General features: G+C 41.9%; 5 protein-coding genes across 8 annotated transcripts; 2 read left to right on the forward strand and 3 right to left on the reverse strand.

Moving 5' to 3' along the window:
• Positions 1 to 52: 52 nt before the first annotated feature.
• Positions 53 to 3,535, reverse strand: LOC6528672. Its single transcript, XM_015198824.3, has 3 exons — positions 3,362 to 3,535; positions 3,166 to 3,251; positions 53 to 1,438 (listed from the first exon to the last, which is right to left on the reverse strand). Exons 2-3 carry the CDS (start codon positions 3,214 to 3,216, stop codon positions 1,250 to 1,252), a joined length of 240 nt encoding a protein of 79 aa, XP_015054310.1. The 5' UTR covers positions 3,217 to 3,251; positions 3,362 to 3,535; the 3' UTR covers positions 53 to 1,249.
• LOC26535615 lies at positions 1,963 to 3,159 on the reverse strand. Its single transcript, XM_039371602.1, has one exon. It carries the CDS (start codon positions 3,117 to 3,119, stop codon positions 2,046 to 2,048), a length of 1,074 nt encoding a protein of 357 aa, XP_039227536.1. The 5' UTR covers positions 3,120 to 3,159; the 3' UTR covers positions 1,963 to 2,045.
• A 549-nt stretch (positions 3,536 to 4,084) lies between the features above and the next one.
• Positions 4,085 to 4,733, forward strand: LOC6528673 (mitochondrial import receptor subunit TOM7 homolog). The gene is made up of 2 exons (XM_002089679.4): positions 4,085 to 4,361; positions 4,470 to 4,733. Exons 1-2 carry the CDS (start codon positions 4,262 to 4,264, stop codon positions 4,532 to 4,534), a joined length of 165 nt encoding a protein of 54 aa, XP_002089715.1. The 5' UTR covers positions 4,085 to 4,261; the 3' UTR covers positions 4,535 to 4,733.
• A 90-nt stretch (positions 4,734 to 4,823) lies between these two features.
• LOC6528674 (TGF-beta receptor type-1) lies at positions 4,824 to 15,140 on the forward strand. 4 transcript variants are annotated; one of them, XM_039371600.1, is made up of 8 exons: positions 4,824 to 5,479; positions 5,557 to 5,868; positions 7,151 to 7,268; positions 7,370 to 7,575; positions 11,504 to 11,731; positions 11,794 to 12,027; positions 12,084 to 12,607; positions 12,669 to 15,140. In XM_039371600.1, exons 1-8 carry the CDS (start codon positions 5,422 to 5,424, stop codon positions 12,849 to 12,851), a joined length of 1,863 nt encoding a protein of 620 aa, XP_039227534.1. In that variant the 5' UTR covers positions 4,824 to 5,421; the 3' UTR covers positions 12,852 to 15,140. The 4 variants fall into 4 exon arrangements, with proteins under 4 accessions (XP_039227534.1, XP_015054028.1, XP_002089716.1 ...); XM_015198542.3 differs by lacking the exon at positions 7,370 to 7,575 and adding an exon at positions 9,352 to 9,479 and having other exon boundaries at positions 4,825 to 5,479; XM_002089680.3 differs by lacking the exon at positions 7,370 to 7,575 and adding an exon at positions 8,096 to 8,241 and having other exon boundaries at positions 4,826 to 5,479.
• Positions 15,141 to 15,480: 340 nt separating this feature from the next.
• Positions 15,481 to 21,132, reverse strand: LOC6528675. The gene is made up of 6 exons (XM_002089681.3): positions 21,078 to 21,132; positions 18,408 to 18,738; positions 16,641 to 16,767; positions 16,085 to 16,313; positions 15,924 to 16,029; positions 15,481 to 15,864 (listed from the first exon to the last, which is right to left on the reverse strand). Exons 2-6 carry the CDS (start codon positions 18,666 to 18,668, stop codon positions 15,850 to 15,852), a joined length of 738 nt encoding a protein of 245 aa, XP_002089717.1. The 5' UTR covers positions 18,669 to 18,738; positions 21,078 to 21,132; the 3' UTR covers positions 15,481 to 15,849.
• Between the last annotated feature and the right edge of the window lie 3,632 nt (positions 21,133 to 24,764).

Here is a 24,764-nt window from a genome sequence, read left to right on the forward strand (position 1 = left end):
AGAAAAACTGCTAAAACTTTTACATTTTACATTCTACATACAAAGAACACGGTTTTAGTGTTAGATACACAGTCAATATTAATAAGTTATTATTTTTTAAAGAGCATATAAGTACATATATAAGTGTTTCACAGTGGACCCGATCGTCACTGGTTCTTAAGGTCGTAAAAAAACGTTTAATATATTATAACAGGAGTTAAAATATTCAGGTTATTACAGAAATATATTGCAATTCATCACGGTGTCTTTTAAAACGGTTTAATTTTAATATTTTCTAGAATTCAAGTAATTGATAATAAATTGTATGAAATAATCTACAAATACTATAATAACAGGAATCCAATTAACAGTGTTTGTAGGAGCAAAAAAATTAAATGAACTACCAAATAATTTTCAGAAAACACAAAAATAGCGCTTAAATGTTTAATATTTTGTATTAAAAAGGTATTAATGATATTGAATTATAATATTCCCACAGAATAATTCTTGCATAATTATTATTTTTCGGTTTTGCGTAGAATTGGTCGGGCAGATAAATTAAACTATTATAGATGCTAAAGCTTGTACGCTTTAATGAAAATTATAAATAAAAATCAATATTTTCGAATTGAATATAATGTATTTATTTGAATACGCAGCTAGAACTAGTTTGTTTCTTGGATACTGACACAGCCTGCTCGGCGATCTGCTGTCCAACGAAGTCATTCTTGTTTTTATCCCTCCCTACTTAGTCGTTTCTCTGGTTTGCAAATAACTTGTAAATAAATATACGTATATAATAGACTTGTTTACACATAAAATATATATAACTAAAACGGGCAACAAAAGAGTATAGGAAAATTTGGGATTTTCGCAAGCTTAGCGAATCTTTTTCTCCATCGTTCCTTCGTTCAGTTTGTCTGCTGATGGGCTTTTCTCAAACACGACTTATCACAAATTTATTCCTTTTAGTTGGCGATGCATGATGTGCATGTGTAAACAAGAAAATATATCTTTATATGCGCACAGATCCTCGCCTCCGATCAATTTATCGAGAATATTACAAAACAAGCCTCCATGTCCGAGTTCCGCTTGGGTCTGTGATGAGTGGATGACTTAACTTAGGCAAATATACACGATGATGGCGGATGGTAAAGTTGTCGAATGTGTGACCTCAGGACATGGCGCTCTGGCTCTTCATTACCGCTTCTACCGTTGGCGTTGGCATCGCTATGATCTCCGCTCTGATCTTCTTGGCTATAGCTCCATCCTAGAGCTTGCGCAGGCCCCGGTGCTTCTGCTTTTTGGCCAGCAGTTGCTTAAGGCTGAACGAGGACAGCGCGATGCCGAAGAGCGCCAGCATGGTGGCCGAGCGGGTCACCACACGGTTGGGCGACGACGAGCTGGTGGTAAAGCCATGGCTGCAGTGCGTCGTGGCCTGTGCGGACAGCGGCGGCGCCTGCGAGAGATAAGATAGAGAAAATGATTTAGTTTTGTGCTATTAATATATAGCAACCCAAACAAACAATAAACTTGGCCAACTGCCCGACCGCCCACGCCCACACAGGCAACTACGCAGCAGAAACATTTGGCGCCGGCCGTTGGCAACCAGGTTCAAGTGCCCCGGCCACACGAATGCGATTACCCCACATGGTCGCACGTTTATTAAACTGATTACAGGGGTCGATGTAATGCCAGATTATCGTGACTGGCATCACTATCAATGCGGTAGGGCTCCGATGACGTTTAACTGCATTATCAATCAGCTCTACAGCTAATCTCGGCTTGAAACCGATCTGCGCATGCCACGAGCTCCTTTCCACCTTTCACTTCTACTGATAGGACGGTTTCTTTTCGGCAGCGCTATCTGTCCTATCCACTTGAGCATGCTCTGGACGCGTGCCGCTAATTAATAATCCGCAAATTGGGTTGCCAAAAAAAAAATAAGCGGAACGGAATTGTTTATAAATAAATGAACTTGAATTCTTATCCACAGGTTTCATGCATAATTTCAAATGCAAATTTATTTCGAATACTTGAGTAAGGTAAATTCCAGCTGATTATGATTATGTCGGACGTTTCGCTTCTGTGGTGGTTTCTAAATGCTCAATCAAGTGCATCACATCCTGTGTGCGAATGCCTCTGCTGGTGGTTTCTTTGGCCAAGCGCCTGGGGCGTCTCCCTCCGCCACGAAGCGAGGGTTTGACTACTGTGGAATGTCGTTTAATGGCGTCTAGGAACATGCCATTCACCCCTGGGTTCAACTCCGGGACACTGATAATAATATTGAGAGCAGGCGGTGTTAGTGACTGACTTTGCGGTTGGGTAGATGCTTTTTTGGGCGGACTGCTGAAGGGAGACCCCTTAGGATTGATGCGCGGACGCGTCCTTACATTAGCCTTTACACACGCGGGTAGTAAAGGTATTTCAGGTTGGTTTTCCCGGCTTGGGGCCGTAGAGATCTTAGGTGGAGTCACATTCTGCTTATCTTCGGTGTCCTGAGTTTGCGAAGTTTTTGCCTTGGGCGAACTCCCTAATTTGCCGGATAAGAGAGTAAAAGGTATTTCTAGCTTAGATTTCAAAGCTTGAATGGGTTTCTCGTTTACAGGAATGTTTTCCTCCAGAAAGCTTAAGTCTGGAAGATCTAGTCCTGGGCACGGTTTTTCTTTTAAAGGTGAGTGCAGATCTTGCATGGAGCTAAGACTCACATTTGCCTTAAGAGGCGGTTCAACCGAGTCGTTTTCTGTGGCAGGAGTCAATTGCTGCAGCAATTCTAGTATAAATTCGTCGTCATCATCTGGAGGAGGTTTAGACAACAATGCAACCGGTTGAGAATGTAGCGTAGGAACCGGATTTTCTAAGCGTTTAGATTGTAGAGCACTGATGGGAAGTGCTGCCTCCAAATCCTGATCCTCATCAGGGGATACCTCATCGTTGTGTGGCCACAGGCAGCTCTTGGACTCGCACTTCAAGAGCTGCTCCTCTAGATTAATGTAAAAGTAGCGCAGCGTGTGAGTCCTGCCTTCACCTTGACACTCCAGACATTTGTCTCCCGGTTGCAGTCCCTCCATTCCAAAGGCCGATTCTGGGCAGGGGTTTCCCAGGCTAAAAAACTCAGAGGTTGCCCCCGGAATACGCATGCTGTTTCTGCAGCTTGCCAGCCTGGTTTAATGTGCGAGTGCTCACCTGACCGAAGGTTAAACGGAAAGCGTACAGGCCGAGATTGCTTGTTTTCATGGTCCGTTCCAGTTCCAAATCGAGCGAATCGGGACCTGAAACAGTGACACGGTATCCGGTTATTCGAGCTTACATAACTTGAATTGATTTTTCCCCGACTTTGTTCCTATGCGTTTGCTCATTGCTGGCGTTCGTTATCACTTACGTTTCGTTTGGCTATGAGAACTCAGTGCTCGGCGCTCCCTGATTATCCGCGATTGCAGGTGCAGCCGATTAAACCAGCAACGTTGCTAAAATTTGGCGAGCAAATGAAAACTAAGAAAATTAAACGATCTAGAACGCATGTGAGCAGCGGGAGAGAGCGAAAGGGATGCGAGACTAGATCTGGTACTTTAAATCACTGCGATAGTATCGGTCAACGGAGCACTGGCGTGCTGTGATAGTAAGCAAGGGTGTTCTTTATTTTACATTAATCGTCTTGTTAAAAAATCAACGATACGTACATATGATCACTTAAAATTTGTATTTTATTTTCAATGCTTCCTTTTTTTTCGAAAGGTTTCTTTAAATATGCAGGTTTTATTTTTTTATATTTATCATTTTATAATTTAACACTTGTCGAGTGGACATCCTTGTCAATCCTATGGCAAATCGACCTCACTGTTTTTCTGCCAGACAAAAAATTCTTATTTTATTTTTTTCATGACATGTGACAACGTGTTGTTGCAGCCAGAAAACGGTAGATAAAACCTTTTATATATATTGACAAACATAAATACAAGAAACCAAAATTTAAGACCAATCACAGGTGTGACCGTTTTAGAAGCATATTTAAATTGTAAGCTCGATTGCCTATGTTGCCATATCAACAGAAATCTGTACTTATTAATTAATTATACTAATTCATAAAATTGGCCAAATATTTCGGGCCCAGCAACCTGCGACAAGGTAATCATTAAAAAGGGAAGGAGAATTAGTTTCCTAAAAAAAGTGTCTGTCAGCTGTTTTCCCCCGAAAAAATCGCTGTTGTTCAACACTTCGTTTTCAGTCGGAGAAGTATTCATTTCATAATTCGCAAATCAAGCTAAATTAAATTTCGTACGAAATGGAGATTTCCGAGGGTGTTAAGGAGCGTTTGGGAGTTGTGGTCGGGGCGGTCCAGACTGGATTCCACTGGGGATTCGTGCCCCTTGTTTTGTATTTGGGTAAGTTATTGTTCATGTTTTTTTTTATCAACTACACGCGGCTGGAAAGAAGAAGCAGCGGGAAAATATCAATTTGACTTCGAATTTGACCAATTTCTGTTTTCGCAGGATTTATGAAAGGAGCTGAGCCTGGCATGCCGCCGTTAAATATTTTTAGTTTGTTATGGCAATAAAAAGTATCGACTGGACAAAACATGATAATTTTTGCGTCGGGTGGTGCTCCGCATTTTGGCTCTGATTGGATTTCAGGGCAATTCCCCAGTACCTGCAGTTATTGGAAATAAATATCTGTTACTAAAAGAATCAAAATTGTGCCATGTATTCTAGAATCCACCAATATTTCAACCAAAATCACAGTCCATAAAAACGTAACCGATTGGTTATTTTTACTTAGTTCTCTAAGGGGTGGGTTTTTTGTGGGTAGTCAAGCTTGGGCACACTGCTGCAGGTGCGGCCACACTGTTTGCAAATCTACACACACCAGCGCGGTTTTTCGCTATACAAAATTGTACATTTAACAAAAAATAGCAGCAATTAATACAAACAAACGGTTGCACCAGACACCCGAATGTGCTGGCTGCCCCGCGGAATATGAAATAGTGCCAATTCCTCCGCGCTACTGCCACAATCACGTGATGAAAATACGCCTGAAAAGTCGCCATCGTCCATGAAATGTAAAGCAGAGCAGAGCAGTTTTTCCAGCCAACTTGGGTGGAGTGTGGAGTTCGAGTTTCGCAGTGCGGACCACCATCGAGATTCGCTAATCGTGGGAATTGGCAGTCTATATTCCCGGCCATGCCGCCGCCAAATGTGAGCCTTCGCGGGCGCCTTACCTACGCGATAAGTGCGCAGTTCGGGGCCAATTAGTGGCTGTCTGAGGTGTCCTTTGCCGCCTCGTCCTTTCGCGAAACAATAACCTCATTTGCAGGCCACAGACTTTGAACTTGCGACGCGCGTGTGCGTGCGTGCGATCGTGGAAAACAAAAGAAAAGCTGTCGGGCAGCACAAACAATAACAATAGCTCGTGTCGCACACACTATCATCAGTGCGAATAGCCAACATGTTATCTGCGCCCTGGCTAATCTTCCTGGGCGCTTTGCTCGGCGCCTCCGTTTGCGGTGAGTTACCCCCCAGCGGTTCTATTCCATTAATCTGGACCAGGTGTGAAACTAACCTAAAATCTCCCCCGGTGCAGCCTCCCCCATTGAATTCGTAATGGACACCAGCCTAAATGGCTCCAGATCTGATCCTGCGCCTGCATCCCACCATGGCAAATGGCCTACGACGACCAAAGCGCCAGCACTGAGAGCTCCAACTGGAACCGCTGGACAGGCTTATCAATCGCCATCGTCGTCGCTGGCCGCTGATAACGGGAGCCACGACAACAACGGTAGCGCCGTGTCCATGCTGCTCCCGCAAGACGGCGACGCATCCGGAGCAGTGGCCCCTGCAGTTACTCCCCAGCTGCCCATCTACATTGCTCAGCCCAGCGCGAAAAAGCCAGAAAGTAAGTCCCAAATGCCTAACGAATGGAGAGCACACTGGACCCAATGCACCCCGAATTATCTGAACAACAAAAAAGTGATAGATTTACAGTCCTGTTCCGGTGTTTACTTTCAAATAACTTGACTTCGGTTTTTGCCGAAAAGGAGTAAACAGAGTAAGGGGTGTTTCATTTCCCTTGACTTAGGTCAAATCTATAAGACCTTAATCTCTTTCATTTTTGTTTATTAATTTAAATACTTAAAGAAACAAATTTAGAATTCTTTGCAAATGGTATTCAGTCGACGATCGAAGTCAGAGGGATCTTTTCTTCGTGTGTATATCGCGTGACTGTAACACTATAAAGACTCTGAACGCTTCTAAAAAGCCGTCTTCGTCTCCGCCTGAGGCTCCGATTGCGTTTCCATATAGTGACGTCACCTAGCCCCGGTGTCAATGAGCTCATGGCCCACTCCAACGCTGCCTGGTTGCAGACACCCCCACGTCTGGATGCATTTGCTTGCTGCACTCGCGCACTTGCAACTGCAGTCGGTGCAAAAAAAGCAGGCCTAAGCACTGGCTTCTCGCAGTCGGGGGAAGGGAAAACTGGTCGCATTGTCTGGCCCTCCACTTTGCACTTGTCTTCTCCGCGTCTGCTTTGTTAATGCTAAATGGTTTTGTTTTTGTTTCATCACGCTCTCGGCGGTGTCGATGGCGGTAGAAGTGGATGTGGATGTCTATGTGACTGTCTGGGCGAGCGTGTGCCCGGCCAGGTGCCTCGGGGGCATGGTTATGGCAAATCCCAATTTGTGGTCAGGAGATGCCAATCAGCAAGTGGTTGATTTATGGGTTTCTTATTTCTCTAATTAGTTAATTTTTGCCAGCGCCTAATTGATAGATTTGCTTCAATCGGAGTCAGGGCATTTTCTTAATATGAGAAGTTTGCTTTAAGCTATGTTTTTTTTTTTTTCAAATAGTAATACAGTCATTACTGTGGGAAATGAGGCGGAGATTTACAGAAATGGCACAAATGGAACCCATTTAGTTAAAAAACGAACTTTTCCTCCTCTTACCTTTCCACAAATGAATAATATTCATTAAATACTTAAATAGACGTAATTGGTTCTGATCACGTACAAATAATAAAGATATAACGCTAACCGAAAATAATTTTTTGTTTCTTAGTAGGGTTAGTTAGTAGGTTAGGATCGGAATTTATGGATTCCAATCTGGAAATTTCTGATAATACCAAATTTTGGTATTATGCAAAATTATCTAAATATTAATTTTACCTTTTTGTTCTGCAGACAAGATAAAATGCCACTGTGACACCTGCAAGGAATCTAACAACATATGCGAGACGGACGGCTTTTGTTTTACGTCTGTAGAGAAGAGCGCCGATGGCACCATCACCTTCAGCTACAGGTGAGTTCCGAGAGCCTGAGGAGCAGGCCTTTGATTAGGTTAGCACTTGCCTCTCAGAGCAGCCAGAGTGAATATTCTGACGCGATCGATCTGCAATGCAGATGTCTGCAGAACTCCCAAATTTTTCCACCGGGTCGCTCCATCTGGTGCAACGACGGACTGCACGGCGGACCCACCGCCCGCCCAGTGGGTAGGAGTGGCGCCCACGCCTGCTGCAAGGACCGCGACTTTTGCAACCGTTTTCTGTGGCCCAAGACGAAGGAACAGCCAACTTATCGTGTGGAAGGTCGGCAGACCTCCGTCGAAGGTGCGTGCGCTTATGCACGTGTTTCGCTCTCAAACCCCTCCTCTCTGACTGCTACAATTTTTCTGTTCACTCGCACGCCGTTCGACAACAAGTTGTCCAGTTTTGATCGTTCTTTGGACTGTTTTCCCCTTTTATGCTCGTTGAGTTAAAGTTTTGAAATGATCATAACCCGAAATGCAGAGCACTACTAATGATGACCTGCTGAAAACCAGAGCGGCGTTATACACATTGTAATCAATATAATTATAATACTCTTCTTGCTACTAACCAGACTGCAACTTCAATTAGCAACACGCCGAAGGCAGCAACAACTATAGCTGAAGCTGAAGCAGAAGCAGCAGCAGCAGCAGCAGCAGCAACCATCAACCAAGCCAAGCAATACTAATTTCGTTTAATTGTTATTTTTCTTCTATCTCCCGATATTTCCTTCCCTCCCTTCGGCTCCACTTAAATATATCGAACATGTTGAATAACCCCCGCTCGTTCACATATTTGTACACTGTGCTGTACGGTGACCCAGTTGCATGGTTGTCAAGTACAATATGCAGCGGAGTAAGCCCTTCGAATGCCTCACCAGTATCGAAAGGTTCGATACGTATAGGATTGATTGCTGTAAGAGTGATTTCTGCAATAAGAATGAGATTATGAAGAGGATATTTGAAACAGGTACAGCCGCATTCAAGTAACAACACACACACAACCAACAACAAAACAATTTCTATCTTTAGTTTGCACTCCTTTTCTAATTCACTGCGCCTAATTAGCACTGCATCAATATGATTAATAGATTAACTATAACAATTCAATAATCTGTAATAATAATTTTTGGTTTAGTTCAGTCTGTTTTCCTTCAGGTGTGCACACCAACCCAGTTGTCCCTATAGCTTATTATTTACTTTGACCTCTTTGCACTTTTTCGCTTCTCGGACTCCCACATCTATTTTTCTTTACCTTACACTATTTTCTACTCTCCCAGCTTTTCCCTGTGGCACAAACACACACCATAAATCTTATACGGAACCCAGCCTACACCTTATTCTAGTAAATTACACGTATCTTTATGCATGCCAAAATATCTTTGTAGTTTGTAGAGATCTGAGCTTCCACTCAAGGGGCTAATTCGATTCGTCCTGGGAGTACTCCCATTCCCTTTTCGCTCGCGATTCGTCTTCGCGGGATGTGTGTGGTTTTCCATGGACTTATAGTTTTTAATATTCCAATTTTTGAAGGTGTCTCCTGAACTGTCTCCCGAGCCTCCATAATAAGATATGCTGTTTTCCTTGGTATATTGTTTAGTAATACATGGCTTGGTTCCGATTTTCACCTTGATTTTCTACTGCAAAGCTAACAATAACCAAAATTGTGGGAAAGTAAAATACGGAACTGTGCTGATAAGTTGGTATACGAGTAAACCCGAACTCTCCCACATCTGGCAGTGGCTCCCCTCCGTAGTTCCCCGGCATATTGACGACCGTGACCGACTCCGCTTACTGCCTTTGCACACAAAACACAATTGTACCCACCTGCTGCAGCTGAAAACCCCACCCCAACCCTTTCCTGGCTGAGCTACCACCAAAAATAAATAAGTAAGGGCTGCTGCTAAATTTTAGCTCGTAAGTGGTAACCAAAGCTGCTTCGCTAGTGCACACTGCAACAACTACAACAAGAACAACCAGAACAACAAGTGCTAATCTCCTACCTAATTTAGATGTAGTACTAAAAAGCTAAAGCAACCTAGTAGATAAAACAAAAACCAACTAAATATTATGTATGTAGATGCATAACAGACCAGTTGCCACCTGAAGATCCTACCTCGTGCAAGTTAAATTCGGAAGCAGGCTCTTCTCAGTGCTGCGCCGAAGATTTTTGCAATACGCGTGAGAATTACAGTGGTATCCTACCAGGTGAGAACAGCAATGCACCGCTAACACCGCCCAACAATTCAACCACCACCAGCCATCGAAGCAGCCACGCCCATGCCATAGCACCACCTCATTTGCGTAGTTTTTTTGGTATACTCAAATTTGTAACACATTGAATTCACACAAGAAACACATACACGCATAAGCATACCTGGCTAACACACACCTCGTACCTCACGCCTCCAGCGAACGACCCCATCCCACCCCGTCTTCGTCCTTGTACGTCCTTGTATCTTCGAGGGGAGTGTAGGTATTATAAAGCCTGTTTCATTTTATGCCATGATGATTTTTTAGTTTCGTAACTTTTATTTGAGGGCTTTTCGAGAAGCATAAAACTCGCAGAAAGCAATATATGCTTTTAAAATACGTTTAAACTAATAAAAAAGAAGTAAAAGAAAATAAAACAAAAAACTACTACAAAAATCTTGAAAATCAAATTTTACTCTGATAAAACAAACAAGTCGACTTTTGAAAGACCTAAATTCTTAGAGACTGGACTAAGAATGTGTCTTGAATTAGTAAGGTGGTCTTAAATGGGAGTCGAACTAACAATCCAATTGGGAACAGGGTTTTATTTCTAGTTTATTTTCGTTGTTTGTGGTTTGTCGTCCTTGTTTACACATTGACTTCCTTTGCCACATTTCTTGTGAATTGTTGTCTTGTCTGCTGGCCCACCGCTTGACCCCCCACAACCCATACCCTTTGTTTTGGCCGCCACCTTTCACCTGTCAACTGAGTTTGTGCCGCACAGTTCTGTGGGTTTTGTCTGCTGATCTGACCTTTGCGTCTTTATCGTATTGACTTGTTAAAACGCATTTAAGGATGCAGTAAGGAAGGCATTTACAAGCTACAACAAGGCCGTCTCAAGGGCCGTCCGAAGCGACAGCGCCAACCGCACAACCGCCCACCAGGATAAAGCGGAGCAGGAGCAGAGCATGTGGAGAAGGGGGAGGAGTTTCAAGAAGCCCTTGCAGACGACGGCCTTGCTCACCTCCTCCATGAGTCCACTTCTTCCTCTTCCCACCCCCAAGTGTCTGTCCCGGTGTTAGTGTGTGTATCTGTGTGTCTGCTCCGTTTTATTCATGTGCAATGCCGCTTTCAGAGCTGCAGTTGCAACTGCAAGTCGCAGTTAAGGTTTTTTCATTTCATTCATTAATGGCCGCAGTCTACGGCTCTTCATACATTTTACCCTAGCAAAAGTTCCATTAGTCTATCTAGTGTTTAAAAATAAAACTATAGACTTTAACAAGTTTTTTTATAAAGCCGTACATTCTTAAACTTTGATTCTAAGCTTTAAATTCAACATTAGATGTCATTTACTCAAAAAATAGTCTATAAAACCAAATGGAACTGATAGTAAATGTAAGAACCCCTGGTGAAATCATGCTGACTAAGGTTATTTTTTATATGTGCTGAATTAACTTCAGATAGGGTAATTCAGTCGTCTAAGAGGTTTATTTAATTATATAGTTTTTCGCAGTTGTTCGCCCATTTCCATTGCACTTTTGTGTTTGTTCAGTGGGAGGTTGGTATGTGTGTATGGATTAGTCTGCGGAACATTTCGTTTGGGACTCGGGCTTGGATTTGGTTTGTTTCCATTTTTGTGAGCAGCCGCAAAGTTAGTTTTTTGTTTAATACGTCATCGTATTTATTAAGTAGTTTGTAAGCTCGTTGCTGAATTGAATGCAAAGGTTTGTAAATAACTCGAATTATTCACACGCAGGTTAGTGATGTTTTTGTAAATAAATTATTACACTTAAGTATTATTAACCGCTTATCCTGTTTGGAATTAGCTTTTGGGCTTAAATTTGTTTTAACTCGTCTTGCACCCTATTTCTTAATGTTATCACGCACATCTTTTTGTTAACGGCCTCCTGCATGCCACTCTCGATTGATTGACTAACACTGCATTTTATTTGAATTTATTTTCCATTAATTCGATCACATTTACATGGAGCGTAATTCGGCTATCCTTAATAATTAATGCATTTGTGGGTTTTGTCCAGATTATGTGCCACATAGACTAACCAGCTGGGAGTTTGTGGCTATCATCCTCGGGGCCACCCTCTTCATTTGCTTCACGGGCACTAGTACGTGGTATTATTGCCAGCGTCGCAAGCGATTGGCCGGCGGAAGGCCGTTTGCCAAGGAGGATTCGGTGTACGATCCCATATTGAATGGTAATACAACCATACAGGACATCATTGAGATGACCACCTCTGGTTCGGGTTCGGGTGAGTTCCATGGGGGGCGAGTTCCCTTCTGCATCTTGGCCTAATTTGTACTTCTCTTTCAGCTGGTCTTCCTCTACTGGTGCAGCGCTCGATTGCCCGGCAGGTGCAGTTGTGCCATGTTATCGGAAAGGGACGTTTCGGCGAGGTCTGGCGTGGACGCTGGCGAGGCGAAAACGTGGCGGTCAAGATCTTTTCCAGTCGCGAAGAGTGCTCCTGGTTTCGTGAGGCGGAAATCTATCAGACGGTAATGCTCCGGCACGAAAATATTTTGGGATTTATAGCTGCAGACAACAAAGGTGAGATTATAGGCCTTTTTTCCAAAGGAAACCCTTTCTAAACATGCTCCTTTCAGACAACGGAACTTGGACACAACTTTGGCTGGTAACCGACTACCATGAGAACGGATCGCTTTTCGACTACTTAACCACGCACCCGGTGGACACCAATACCATGCTGAACATGTCGTTGAGTATTGCCACTGGTCTGGCGCATCTCCATATGGACATTGTGGGCACTCGCGGCAAGCCCGCCATCGCTCATCGTGATCTCAAATCCAAAAACATACTGGTTAAATCAAATCTTAGCTGTGCTATTGGGGATTTGGGTCTGGCCGTGCGCCATGTGGAGAAAAATGACTCTGTGGACATACCTTCCACTCATCGCGTCGGTACTAAACGCTATATGGCGCCCGAGGTCCTGGACGAGAGTATGAATGATCAGCACTTTGACTCGTACAAGAGGGCGGATGTGTACGCTTTTGGACTGATCCTCTGGGAGATTGCACGTCGCTGCAACATGGGAATGATATACGATGAGTATCAATTACCGTATTACGACGTTGTTCAGCCAGATCCTAGCATTGAAGAGATGAAGAAAGTGAGTTTTTCGTGGTCACAACGTATGTGGACTGGTAATAACTAACATAATTTCTCTAAAGGTGGTTTGCATTGAGAAATGCCGGCCAAACATTCCAAACCGCTGGCATGCTTCCGATGTGCTTCACAATATGGCCAAGGTGATGAAGGAGTGCTGGTATCCAAATCCTGTGGCCCGATTAACAGCGCTTCGCATCAAAAAGACACTTGCTAGCATCAGTGTGGAGGACAAGGTCAAAAACTGATTGTGGCTTCAGTTTGACGAGTAGTCCTCGTGTCGCGCCCCGTGGGATCGGGGGCAGACAAGTAGTAGTAACCTGTAACCTGGCCCCGCGTTACCTTAAATGTCCTGGCAGCGCTTACGAAGCAGTTCCAGAAACCCGTTAAGAAATTAAATACAAAAAAGTTGTAAATATTATGTGCTAACTCATCCTTAAAGTTTCCAATTCTTTGCTTTGTTTCCGTTCAGAACGAGCTCGTTTAAGTTTTGTGTTACACCATCCTCAACTATTGTACATAACCTTCGTTGAAATTTTCGCCGAGATTTGCTTATTTCCGGGCAGAGTGATCAAGGCGGCGCGCCAAAAAAAACTGCCGCACTGCCATTAGAGCTACCAATTAGGGCCTAGTTATAACCAACCAAATAACACATTATATACAATATATATTTTTATAAATCCTGTTTGCAAGCAAGATATGCCAGCAAACAAAACGATAAATACATAACGAAAACAAAACAGTAAGACTATGTCAAGACTGAGCAGCAGTGGAAAGCAGTGAGAAAACAGATTTAAACCGCAGACAATTTTTTGCCTGCAAGGGAATATACAAAACCAGCCACAACAGATCATCAGCAAGGAAGATAACTCTTTTAGACACTAACCAACAGATAAAGTCGATAAACTCAGGAAATCGTAACGTAAAAATAAAATGAAAAGAATCAAACGATTTGTGCGCGCCGTCTGCTCACAAACAGCTTGCCATGCCCACATCGCTTTTGCTGCTGCTGTGCCTCTAAAACTTAATAAGCACTACACTTCTCCCATAAGTATGTTTCCATATTGCTGAACGCGCTTCTCTTTATAATCTTATGTTTAAATTATTTTAAAAGGTCTACACCAAAACTCTCGACCCTGGCAAATAACAAAAATTGGTTGCATCTTCACGCATTCTTATTATTTTTGTTATTTCATATACATTCATGTTGCCTATCAACCTATCACTTTATAACCCCTGTTTCTTGTTGTTTTAAAACCAAAGCTTGTTCTTCCTATTTTATTGTAGCCATAAATAAGTAAACAAAACTATAAATTTGTATGGTATACTATATTTGCTTCTATTATAAATTGTATGGAACTAAATGTTTCGTGCTCAAACCTAACCCACTAATTTAAGCCTGGGCACAGAGTTTGGGTGCTAGTTCCGGGTAATACAATATGTTTAATATCACAAATCAATTAAATCTCACATCAAATGCCATAAAGCTAAACGAGTCCATCACTAATGTATACATATAAACACAGTCCATTACCAGAATGCAATAGTAGTTTCAACCATGTTTCCTTTGCCCATCAATACACGCCAGCTGAGAGATTAAAGTAAACATTAATTAACATTTAAGCTAAGAGTAAGAGTTTGTACGAGCAAGATTGTAATTAGGGTTATAATTTAATAGTACCTTTATATTGTTATTTTTTCGGTCTGCGAAATTTGCTTTCCTATTTTAATTTAAGCTTTCTGAAGTTAATCACATCCTGTACGAACACAATCGATTTCTTTGGAAAATCTAAACTAAATTTATAGCTATATTCGCGTAACGTATACTTAGGTTTTGAAACTATTCCTGTAATTGTAAAATCTGTACATATTCTGTGCATTCTGTACACGCAAGTCAAACAAAAAACGAGACATGTTTTAAAAAAGATCGGACTTTATATTTGTTTGGCTGTTCCAAGCTAAGTTTAAGCCGAAAGTTGTTCTTGAGACTAACTCCCAAAACAACCTCCAAAGGGGGCACTTCCTAAACCCCACAACCTTAGTCCCTGATCCAAACCAAAAACAACTTAAAAAAAAAGTGAGTTTAAGATTCAATTTAAACCGAAGAACATAAAATCAACAAGAGACTTGAACATGCGCAAAAACATATAAAAATTAATTTTAAAAATAAATCCTATTTTGCTGGCCAAACATACTTTTGGTTCGAAATATTCAAAAATTCAAGAACGATTTAATTTAACGATGCACTTTGTGCGATTTATGTTAGGCTCAAGTAAGCGAAAAGTGTCTCAGCCATAAAGTTAGGGGCGAAAGCATTTGTAATGTGTATTAATCGTAAATGGATTGGATCATGAGAGATATATAGAATGTCAGAGAGTTAGAGAAAGAAAGGAGGAATGATTTACTTGGGTGTAATGTTAAAAACAAAAGCGTTGAATGTGTAAACAGAGTCTAACTTTTAGCTGTAAGCTGCGTTTTTACTGGCACTTTAAATAAAATTACAAAAATAAAACCAACCGAAAATATTTGTAAACGAATTTCCTGTTGTTTTTGTTCACTGTTTTCTGGCGTATTTCCAATTAATAGTTTATTAAGTTGGCTTTGGCATATACAATTTATTTTATATTTAGGTATGTTTTGGGTTATCAGACCTGGTGCTTTCGACACAATTTGACATCACCACTTCTCTATGTATTTAGGATGCGCTTGTCACTAGTTGTGTAGGTGCGCATAGTCGTGTTTTTGTTCTTTGAAAACTTTGATGCATAACTTGTTACAACTTATATATAAGAGTTTAAAATATAATTGGCGCTTACTTACCATTATCTTCATCATTTAAATACGATTGTATTTTTACCAAAAAAATGTAACTGAATGTGCAGATATTTGGTAATGCTTTTATTGTATTTGATTTACATTTAGACTTGAAACGATTTATTATGGTATAACTGCATTGGAATACTCTTCTTTCTGCTATTAACATTGAATGCCTCAGTCAGTATTTTTGGAGTCTACTAAAAACACATCTAGATGTCTAAGAACGTTGGAGTAATAGCAAATATTTATATGCAGATCATAGAAATACAAATTAAGCTATAGCAATTTGACCTTGATACTCGTATGTATTCGTTTAACATTTCGATATGCTTGAATATTGAAGTAGTTCTTACTCAATCAGTTATCCGATTCATTTTCTGTTAGACTTCTCTTGGTTTCCTGAGCTTTGCTACCTGAGAACTGTGATCTTCAGTTCCGGCGATGCTGCATACTCGTAAGAATATAATATAACAATGTATATTTTAAATGCACAATCATCTTACCTCTGCTCCGACCATATCCACACAGTCAAAGGCATCGCGAAAGTAGCCACAGCTCAGCTTGATGGCTGCCCGGTGGTGCAAACGCTGCTGCTGACAGCACATTCCGCTGGAAAGTGGAACATTTAGACTTAAGTTGGATAACCAGCGCTATTCGAACTTACTTGATAACCTGGCAGTCGCTGCTGCTGCTGCACTCGCTGCCCAGCGGTTGCCTCTCCTTCGGGCCGAATATGCCCTCCAGCAGCGATGAGGACCCTCCGGACTCCACACTCGGCTCACACCGCCACACTCCCTCCTGGGGGACTAGCATGCAGGAGCTGCCCTGCGGACAGTCCGCATGTCCCTGGCACAGATCCCGCTGACGGCCAAACACATATACGCATTTGCCTTCTGCCAAAAAGATTGCGGTCAAGCCAAAGAATTTCGTTTTAATTTGCTTTAAAATATGTCAGAATTGAGTTAATTTTTGAGTAAAATTTTTGTTTTATATGGTGGAATAGCATTAGTTGTAAAATAAATCCATCTATGAAAAGAGTGCAACAGGTAGAAGGAAGCCTTCCCTGTAGAGCCAACTCGAAATGAACGATAACAATGTTATCAATGTTTAGCTCGCGTAAATGAAATATTCTTTAAATTTCCTCGGTACAGTATTAACCTAGTAACGTGTAAATGCGTGGGTTGGACCACGGAGGACCAAGTGCAGTTGGACCAACTTACCACCGTATGTGCTGACGCACACTCCGGAAGGACAGCAATCGTCGTTGAGGAGGCAGGGGCGGTCGGCGCAGGGCGTGTCCTCAATCAGCGGCTCTACAATTCCGTAAACTTCGGTCTGTGGGCGCATCTATGGAGAAGGTCGAATGCGGTGGCAATTAGTGCGGCTTTTGTTGGGCGTACGGTGCGTATGCGCTATATTTCCCCTTACTGCGGTGCTGCAGTTGTTTATCAATAACGCTGCCACTCGTGGCGCGGTAATTAATTTGAGTTTCAACGTGAACTCTGAAATTTCCGGTGATTGAAACCAGTGCTCCAGGGGGCCAATAAAACCATACAAGCAACAAGGTTCCAATTTCAAATTGCTGCAAAAAAGTACGCTAGACGCTTTCGGGTATTTGGCGCATTCCAAAACAGCGTTCACGTTTTAAACTAAGTTCGAGTGGTGCCATTTTTATTGAGTTTAGCGCTTAGCTGTATTAGGCAGGAATCTCTTTTTGGTAGATATTGTATACGCAAATATCCGTAACACTTTTACAAGACATAGCATTTTATTTGCATGAATAAAATGCTTACATATAAATGCTTCTAAAGCATGAATATTTTTTTTGCCTAAAGATAGTTTTGGAATTCGTACAAGAAAGTACAAGATTAAAAGGGTATACTAGCTTAATATGTATATAATATACAGAAGGAAGAGTTTCCGACCATATAGAGTATATATATTCTTGATCAGGATCAATAGCCGATTCCAACTGGCCATGTCCGTCCGTCTGTCCGCCAGTCCGTATGAGCGCTTCGATCTCAGGAAGTATATAAGCTAGAACGATGAGACTAAGCTTGCAACTTCCAAAGAAACAGACGGAGCGCAAGTTTGTTTACAAATGTTGCCACGCCCACTCTAACGCTCACAAACTGCCCAAAACAGTCTCGATATTTTTCAACATTTTTGTTAGGCTTGTAAATTGCTTCTAGATTTGCCAAAAATCTTTTGCCAGGCCCATTCTAACGCCCGCAAACCGCCAAAAACTGTCAGTGTGTAAATTTCTAATTCGCACTTCCACTAGCTGAGTAACGGGTATCAGATAGGCGGGGATCTAGACTATAGCGTTCTCTCTTGGCTTGTAAATTTCTATCGATTTTCCAAAAACTTTTTTAAACGCCTACTCCAACGCCACCACTATAAAAAATTATTTTAAATTATTTATATTTTGTTATATATCTTGTACCTCCCTTTGGCCACGCCCACTCCAACAAAACTAACATGTCCAAATTTTTAATTGTTTTCTTTTTTTTTATTATTTTTTCTCCCAATTTCTACCAATATTACAGAAATTGTTGACATATCTCGTTCGCATATCCCCTACCTGAGAAAGGGGTATCTGAAAGTCGAGGAACTCGACTGTAGCATTTTTGTTTGTGTTTGTTGTGAGCAGTCCGTGTACGAAATTAATACGTGAAGTTCCTGAATAAAACTAAGGCTTAAACACTATATAGTTAAAATGCGACAAAGAATTATTCGCAGTGACTTCTAAGGAGCTTAATATACACCCTATTACCACCAAGAAATCTTAATAAGTTCCAAAAAAATATTTGAAGCACCATATTTGCTGAATTGGAGATTTCAATTGAATTTAGCTAAACATTTTCAATTTTCCTTTTAAAATTTTTCGTGCTTTGCCTGTCAATCTTCTTTAGTAGTCATATACTCTGTAGTTTCGCCCTGCAACTACTTGCAATCACAGTCACCACCCACACTCCCGCACTCACCTGCTGCGGTGGAGGAAGCGGCTGGTGCTGTTCCTGCTCGGCAGCGCCATAGAGGCCCAGGTAATCGTCGAGGCGTAGATCCGCGGAGCCGGAAAACGGGGCTCTGCGGTGCATCAGGTTGCGCGAGTCCCGGCCGAAGAGGGCACGCTGCCAGGCGTTTCCGGATGCGAACGGGGATGTGGACGCGGCGAGCGAGGGGTCCAGCTGGTGGGCCAGGCCCAGGAGTAGCAGCATGGCTGCCCACCTCGGAAAAATGCTCATGGTGGCCACGTTAGTAGATCATCACTAGTGGAAAGCCCGTTTCTATGGCCGCTTGGCTTCTGCCGGTGAACTGTGAAAACGAAAAGCAAGTACACGCTTAATTAAAACGTATGCCTCGCAGGGAATCGATTGCTGCCCTCCGGGACGAGCAAACTTCCGTGTTCATGCGCTCGAGTGGAGCTCGCGGCATATAAATCGCTGTCTTCCAGCGAGGAGTCGCATCAGCGGTTCTATTAACGTTTCCCGGCAATGTTCCCGTCGGGCAGCTCATTAAAATTGTCAGCTTGCTTTTAGTGTTATTACCGGCTGTGCCTTAATTTATGTATTCTCCGACTTGGTTCGCTCTCGTGGCTCCATTTTATTACCCGAGGAAAGTCTTATATATAAATTCGAAAAGGCACATGTCGGTGGGTAACAGTTCATACATTAAATTTGGGTATTTTTGCATATTGTAAATAAAGCATCAACCAAATTAGGCAAAATTTATATTTTCATATATGCCAAAAACAATTTTTGGAATATTTAAATATTAAACGAAATAAAAATGTTGTTTTACTCAGAGCTACGCATTTCTCCCAACTTTATAAAAGGAGATTCATATTTACACGTTAAAAAAGAAATTATAATACATGAAAGTTAAGTCTGCCTGGAAGAACACGAAAACTCAAAGTGAATTTTCATTTCCTTTTAAAAGTGATGTTAATTGTATTCAGTTTCGTGATGGTTTCCCCTAGGAAAAGTAATTAAAACAATTTATGCAAAAGCTGTTGGCAAATGAATTTACAGTCTATAACAACTTTTAAATAACTTCTAATGTGGGTGATGTTATGCGCACTACGTCAACTTAGTGGAAAGTGTTTTTCCCTCAACTAAAATAGCAATGCCAACAGTATTATTGGCCCTAAATAGAATCGAGCTGATTGTCATATATCATTGCCTATTTTTTTGGGTGACACTTTGTGGTATTGCCCAGCTTCATGGCCGACCGTGGCTTGACTTAGACATCTCATAAACGGTCGATAGGCAACAGTTGTTAGCACTCCATTAATAAGTTAGAGGGTGAAAGGCTGTAGGTTCTCTAAAAGCCAGGAAAAACATTTTCCGGCGTGGGTGTGCAATTTCATGAATGTGGGATTGGCGCGGTTCGGGCAAGTGTAGTTGACAGAGTCCCTTTTTGATTCTCCTTTACAATTTTTTAATTACTTTCTCACACTTTCACTGGACGCGGCTTCTCAATGTTCCTGTCGTCGAAGTTCTCGGTTTTGTCGACAAGCATTTTGACCTTTTTGTAGCCGAGGACAGTAATCATCCTTAGTCTGTTATCAAATCTTGACTAATTGCGTTTCAGCCCAAAAAGGGCGTGCTTTGGTCACCCGTTAGGGAAATTAGAATTGATCCACGTGTCTTTCCTTCCTTAATTTACCAAAGTGCTCATGCTAGCGACGTGACTTCTATATCCATTTCTAAATATGTCTCTAATTGCATTTTTCCACTTGAAAGGTTTGGCGATAAGTTCTTCTTTTACAGTTACAAATTTGCCTAAACTTTGCCAAAGATTGGAGAGTGACTTATTCTTAATCAGCATCACCCGCCGAGTTGAGATAGACATGTCCGTCTGTCCGTCAGTTTAAGGTACCTGTATTAACTTTCCCAAAATTCTTTTTTCTAATGCAGGCGGTATATAGAATGTCGAAACGGGTCGGATCAAAGCATTATGAGCTGCCATGAAAACGTAATTGAAAAGTAAGAAAAAGTAAGTAATTGAAAATAAACCGTTGATTCTAATCAAAAAGTGTTCTTATTCTGTATGCATCATTTTTGTTTTGGTATACGTGCAGGCACGTATAATCTGCGGATTGACATAGTACTGAAGTATAAGTTGAAGTTTAAGGACAAACTGAAAAATACATATGCATGATCTCCAGCGATGAATTAACATCGATTATACCTGCTTAAGCAAGCGTAAAAAAAGCAATAAAGTTAAGACTAAGTGGAAAGCAATTCAACTTATCAAAGCACCACTTTACGCCTTACTAGAGTAAAAGGTTCGAATGGAGTGGATAAAATCCCAGTCGAATTAGCTCTAAATAACGCACCGTGCCGGTAATGGAATACCTTTTAATGGCATATCCTATTTCACGCCTTAGCCTGAACTCAACCAGGAATTTCATCTACGCTCGACCCACATTAAAGTGTGAGAAAGCGGTTCGCGGTTGAAAATAAGACCCCGATATTCCGGAGTTGACTGCGACACGCCCGCAAATGCACTTAAAGTGCAGATGCATGGTGGTCCTGCACCCTTCTTTGAGCAGGATGGATTGGTTATACCAATACACGTGTCATTTTTCACTTTCACTTTCGCCGAACGCGAACGGGTGGGGGACACGGTCCTTGTGGCGCACAACATACCTGCTGGTTGGGCGTCCTGTCGGCTACTGAATGTCTGACTTGGCTTAAACAACACCTGTCGGCTTGCTGCCGCCATGGAGCTTTTGGGCTGCGAAGCTTTTTGTTGGATTTTTATGAATTAAGTGTGTTTGTGGCGCAGTCAAAGCTCCTAGGATTCAGATTTAATGGAGTCTATGTGTGTGTATGTGCATTATTTTGAGTTGTGGCTACGGGTGTTTTGGCCATGACGTCACTGTGATTTGTGGCAGCGGTACTAAATTAATGAGCCTCCTCTTGTTACCAAAATGGGATCCATGATTCTGAGTGGCTGTCCTGCAGGCAAATCTGTTAAATGGAAAACACGCAATTCGCTTTCCCCAACGAGATAAAAAGAGTCTGCCCTCCAGGACATTCCTTGCATCAGGAAAATGAAAGTTGTATGCTCATGCCACTCACTCTTCGCTCTGAATGTTCGATTAGCCACGTGTAATGGAAATAGCGTTGCACTTGTGTACTTCATATAATTAATTTGCGTTTGTTTGTCAATAAATAATGTTTAGTGCTTCGCGATATTAGCGGGATCTGCATTAAATGATAAATTTCTTTAAACTTGGTTTTTAATTTTTAATTTTAATTAGAATAGAAGTTATTGCACAAGGCCGTTATATTATTATACCCGTTACTCGTAGAGTAAAAGGGTATACTAGATTCGTTGAAAAGTATGTAACAGGCAGAAGGAAGCGTTTCCGACCATATGAAGTATATATATTCTTGATCAGGATCAATAGCGGAGTCGATTTGGCCATGTCCGTCTGTCCGTCCGTGTGTCCGTCTGTCTGTCCGTATGAACGTCGAGATCTCAGGAACTACAAAAGCTAGAAAGTTGAGATTAGGCATACAGACTCCAGGGACATAGACGCAGCGCAAGTTTGTCGATTCATGTTGCCACGCCCACTCTAACGCCCACAAACCGCCCAAAACTGCGACGCCCACATTTTTGAAAAATGTTTTAATATTTTTTCATTTTTGTATTGGTCTTGTAAATTTCTATCGATTTGCCAATAAAACTTTTTGCCACGCCCACTCTAACGCCCACAAACCGCCCAAAACTGCCACGCCCACACTTTTGAAAAATGTTTTAATATTTTTTCATTTTTGTATTGGTCTTGAAAATCTCTATCGATTTGCAAAAAAACTTTTTGCCACGCCCACTCAAACGCCCACAAACCGCCCAAAGCTGCCACGCCCACACTTTTGAAAAATGTCTTGATATTTATACCCGTTACTCGTAGAGTAAAAGGGTATACTAGATTCGTTGAAAAGTATGTAACAGGCAGAAGGAAGCGTTTCTGACCATATAAAGTATATATATTCTTGATCAGGATCAATAGCCAAGTCGATTTGGCCATGTCCGTCTGTCCGTCCGTCTGTCTGTCCGTATGAACGTCGAGATCTCAGGAACTACAAAAGCTAGAAAGTTGAGATTAGGCATACAGACTCCAGGGACATAGACGCAGCGCAAGTTTGTCGAATCATGCTGCCACGCCCACTCTAACGCCCACAAACCGCCCAAAACTGCGACGCCCACACTTTTGAAAAATGTTTTAATATTTTTACATTTTTGTATTGGTCTTGTAAATTTCTATCGATATGCAAAAAAACTTTTTGCCACGCCCACTCTAACGCCCACAAACCGCCCAAAACTGCCACGCCCACACTTTTGAAAAATGTTTTGATATTTTTTCATTTTTGTATTAGTCTTGTAAATTTCTATATATTCGCCAAAAAACTTTTGGCCACGCCCACTCTAACGCCCACAAACCGCCAAAAACTGTCCTTCGCACTTACACTAGCTGAGTAACGGGTATCAGATAGTCGGGGAACTCGACTATAGCGTTCTCTCTTGTTATACCCGTTACTCGTAGAGTAAAAGGGTATACTAGATTCGTTGAAAAGTATGTAACAGGCAGAAGGAAGCGTTTCCGACCATATAAAGTATATATATTCTTGATCAGGATCAATAGCCGAGTCGATTTGGCCATGTCCGTCTGTCCGTCCGTCTGTCCGTCTGTCCGTCTGTCTGTCCGTATGAACGTCGAGATCTCAGGAACTACAAAAGCTAGAAAGTTGAGATTAAGTATACAGACTCCAGGGACATAGACGCAGCGCAAGTTTGTCGATTCATGTTGCCACGCCCACTCTAACGCCCACAAGCCGCCCAAAGCTGGTACGCCCACACTTTTGAAAAATGTTTTAATATTTTTTCATTTTTGTATTGGTCTTGTAAATTTCTATCGATTTGCAAAAACACTTTTTGCCACGCCCACTCTAACGCCCACAAACCGCCCAAAACTGTCACGCCCACACTTTTGAAAAATGTTTTAATATTTCTTCATTTTTGTATTGGTCTTGAAAATTTCTATCGATTTGCAAAAAAACTTTTTGCCACGCCCACAAACCGCCCAAAGCTGCCACGCCCACACTTTTGAAAAATGTTTTGATATTTTTTCATTTTTGTATTAGTCTTGTAAATTTCTATCTATTTGCCAAAAAACTTTTGTCCACGCCCACTCTAACGCCCACAAACCGCCAAAAACTGTCCTTCGCACTTACACTAGCTGAGTAACGGGTATCAGATAGTCGGGGAACTCGACTATAGCGTTCTCTCTTGTTATACCCGTTACTCGTAGAGTAAAAGGGTATACTAGATTCGTTGAAAAGTATGTAACAGGCAGAAGGAAGCGTTTCCGACCATATAAAGTATATATATTCTTGATCAGGATCAGTAGCCGAGTCGATTTGGCCATGTCCGTCTGTCCGTCCGTCTGTCCGTCTGTCCGTCTGTCCGTCTGTCCGTCTGTCCGTATGAACGTCGAGATCTCAGGAAGTACAAAAGCTAGAAAGTTGAGACTAAGCACACAGACTCCAGGGACATAGACGCAGCGCAAGTTTGTCGATTCAGGTTGCCACGCCCACTCTTACGCCCACAAACCGCCCAAAACTGCCACGCCCACATTTTTGAAAAATGTTTTAATATTTTTTCATTTTTGTATTGGTCTTGTAAATTTCTATCGATTTGCAAAAAAACGTTTTGCCACGCCCACTCTAACGCCCACAAACCGCCCAAAGCTGCCACGCCCACACTTTTGAAAAATGTTTTGATATTTTTTCATTTTTGTATTGGTGTTGTAAATTTCTATCTATTTGCCAAAAAACTTTTGGCCACGCCCACTCTAACGCCCACAAACCGCCAAAAACTGTGTTTAAGACTCTCCTTCTCCCTTCCACTAGCTGAGTAACGGGTATCAGATAGTCGGGGAACTCGACTATAGCGTTCTCTCTTGTTTTTCATTATACCCGTTACTCGTAGAGTAAAAGGGTATACTAGATTCGTTGAAAAGTATGTAACAGGCAGAAGGAAGCGTTTCCGACCATATAAAGTATATATATTCTTGATCAGGATCAGTAGCCGAGTCGATCTGGCCATGTCCGTCTGTCCGTCCGTCTGTCCGTCTGTCCGTATGAACGTCGAGATCTCAGGAACTACAATAGCTAGAAAGTTAAGATTAAATATACAGACTCCAGGGACATAGACGAAGCGCAAGTTTGTCGATTCAGGTTGCCACGCCCACTCTAACGCCCACAAACCGCCCAAAGCTGCCACGCCCACACTTTTGAAAAATGTTTTGATATTTTTTCATTTTTGTA

This window comes from Drosophila yakuba, chromosome 2L (assembly GCF_016746365.2).
Source record: "Drosophila yakuba strain Tai18E2 chromosome 2L, Prin_Dyak_Tai18E2_2.1, whole genome shotgun sequence".
Taxonomy (NCBI): Eukaryota; Metazoa; Arthropoda; class Insecta; order Diptera; family Drosophilidae; genus Drosophila; species Drosophila yakuba.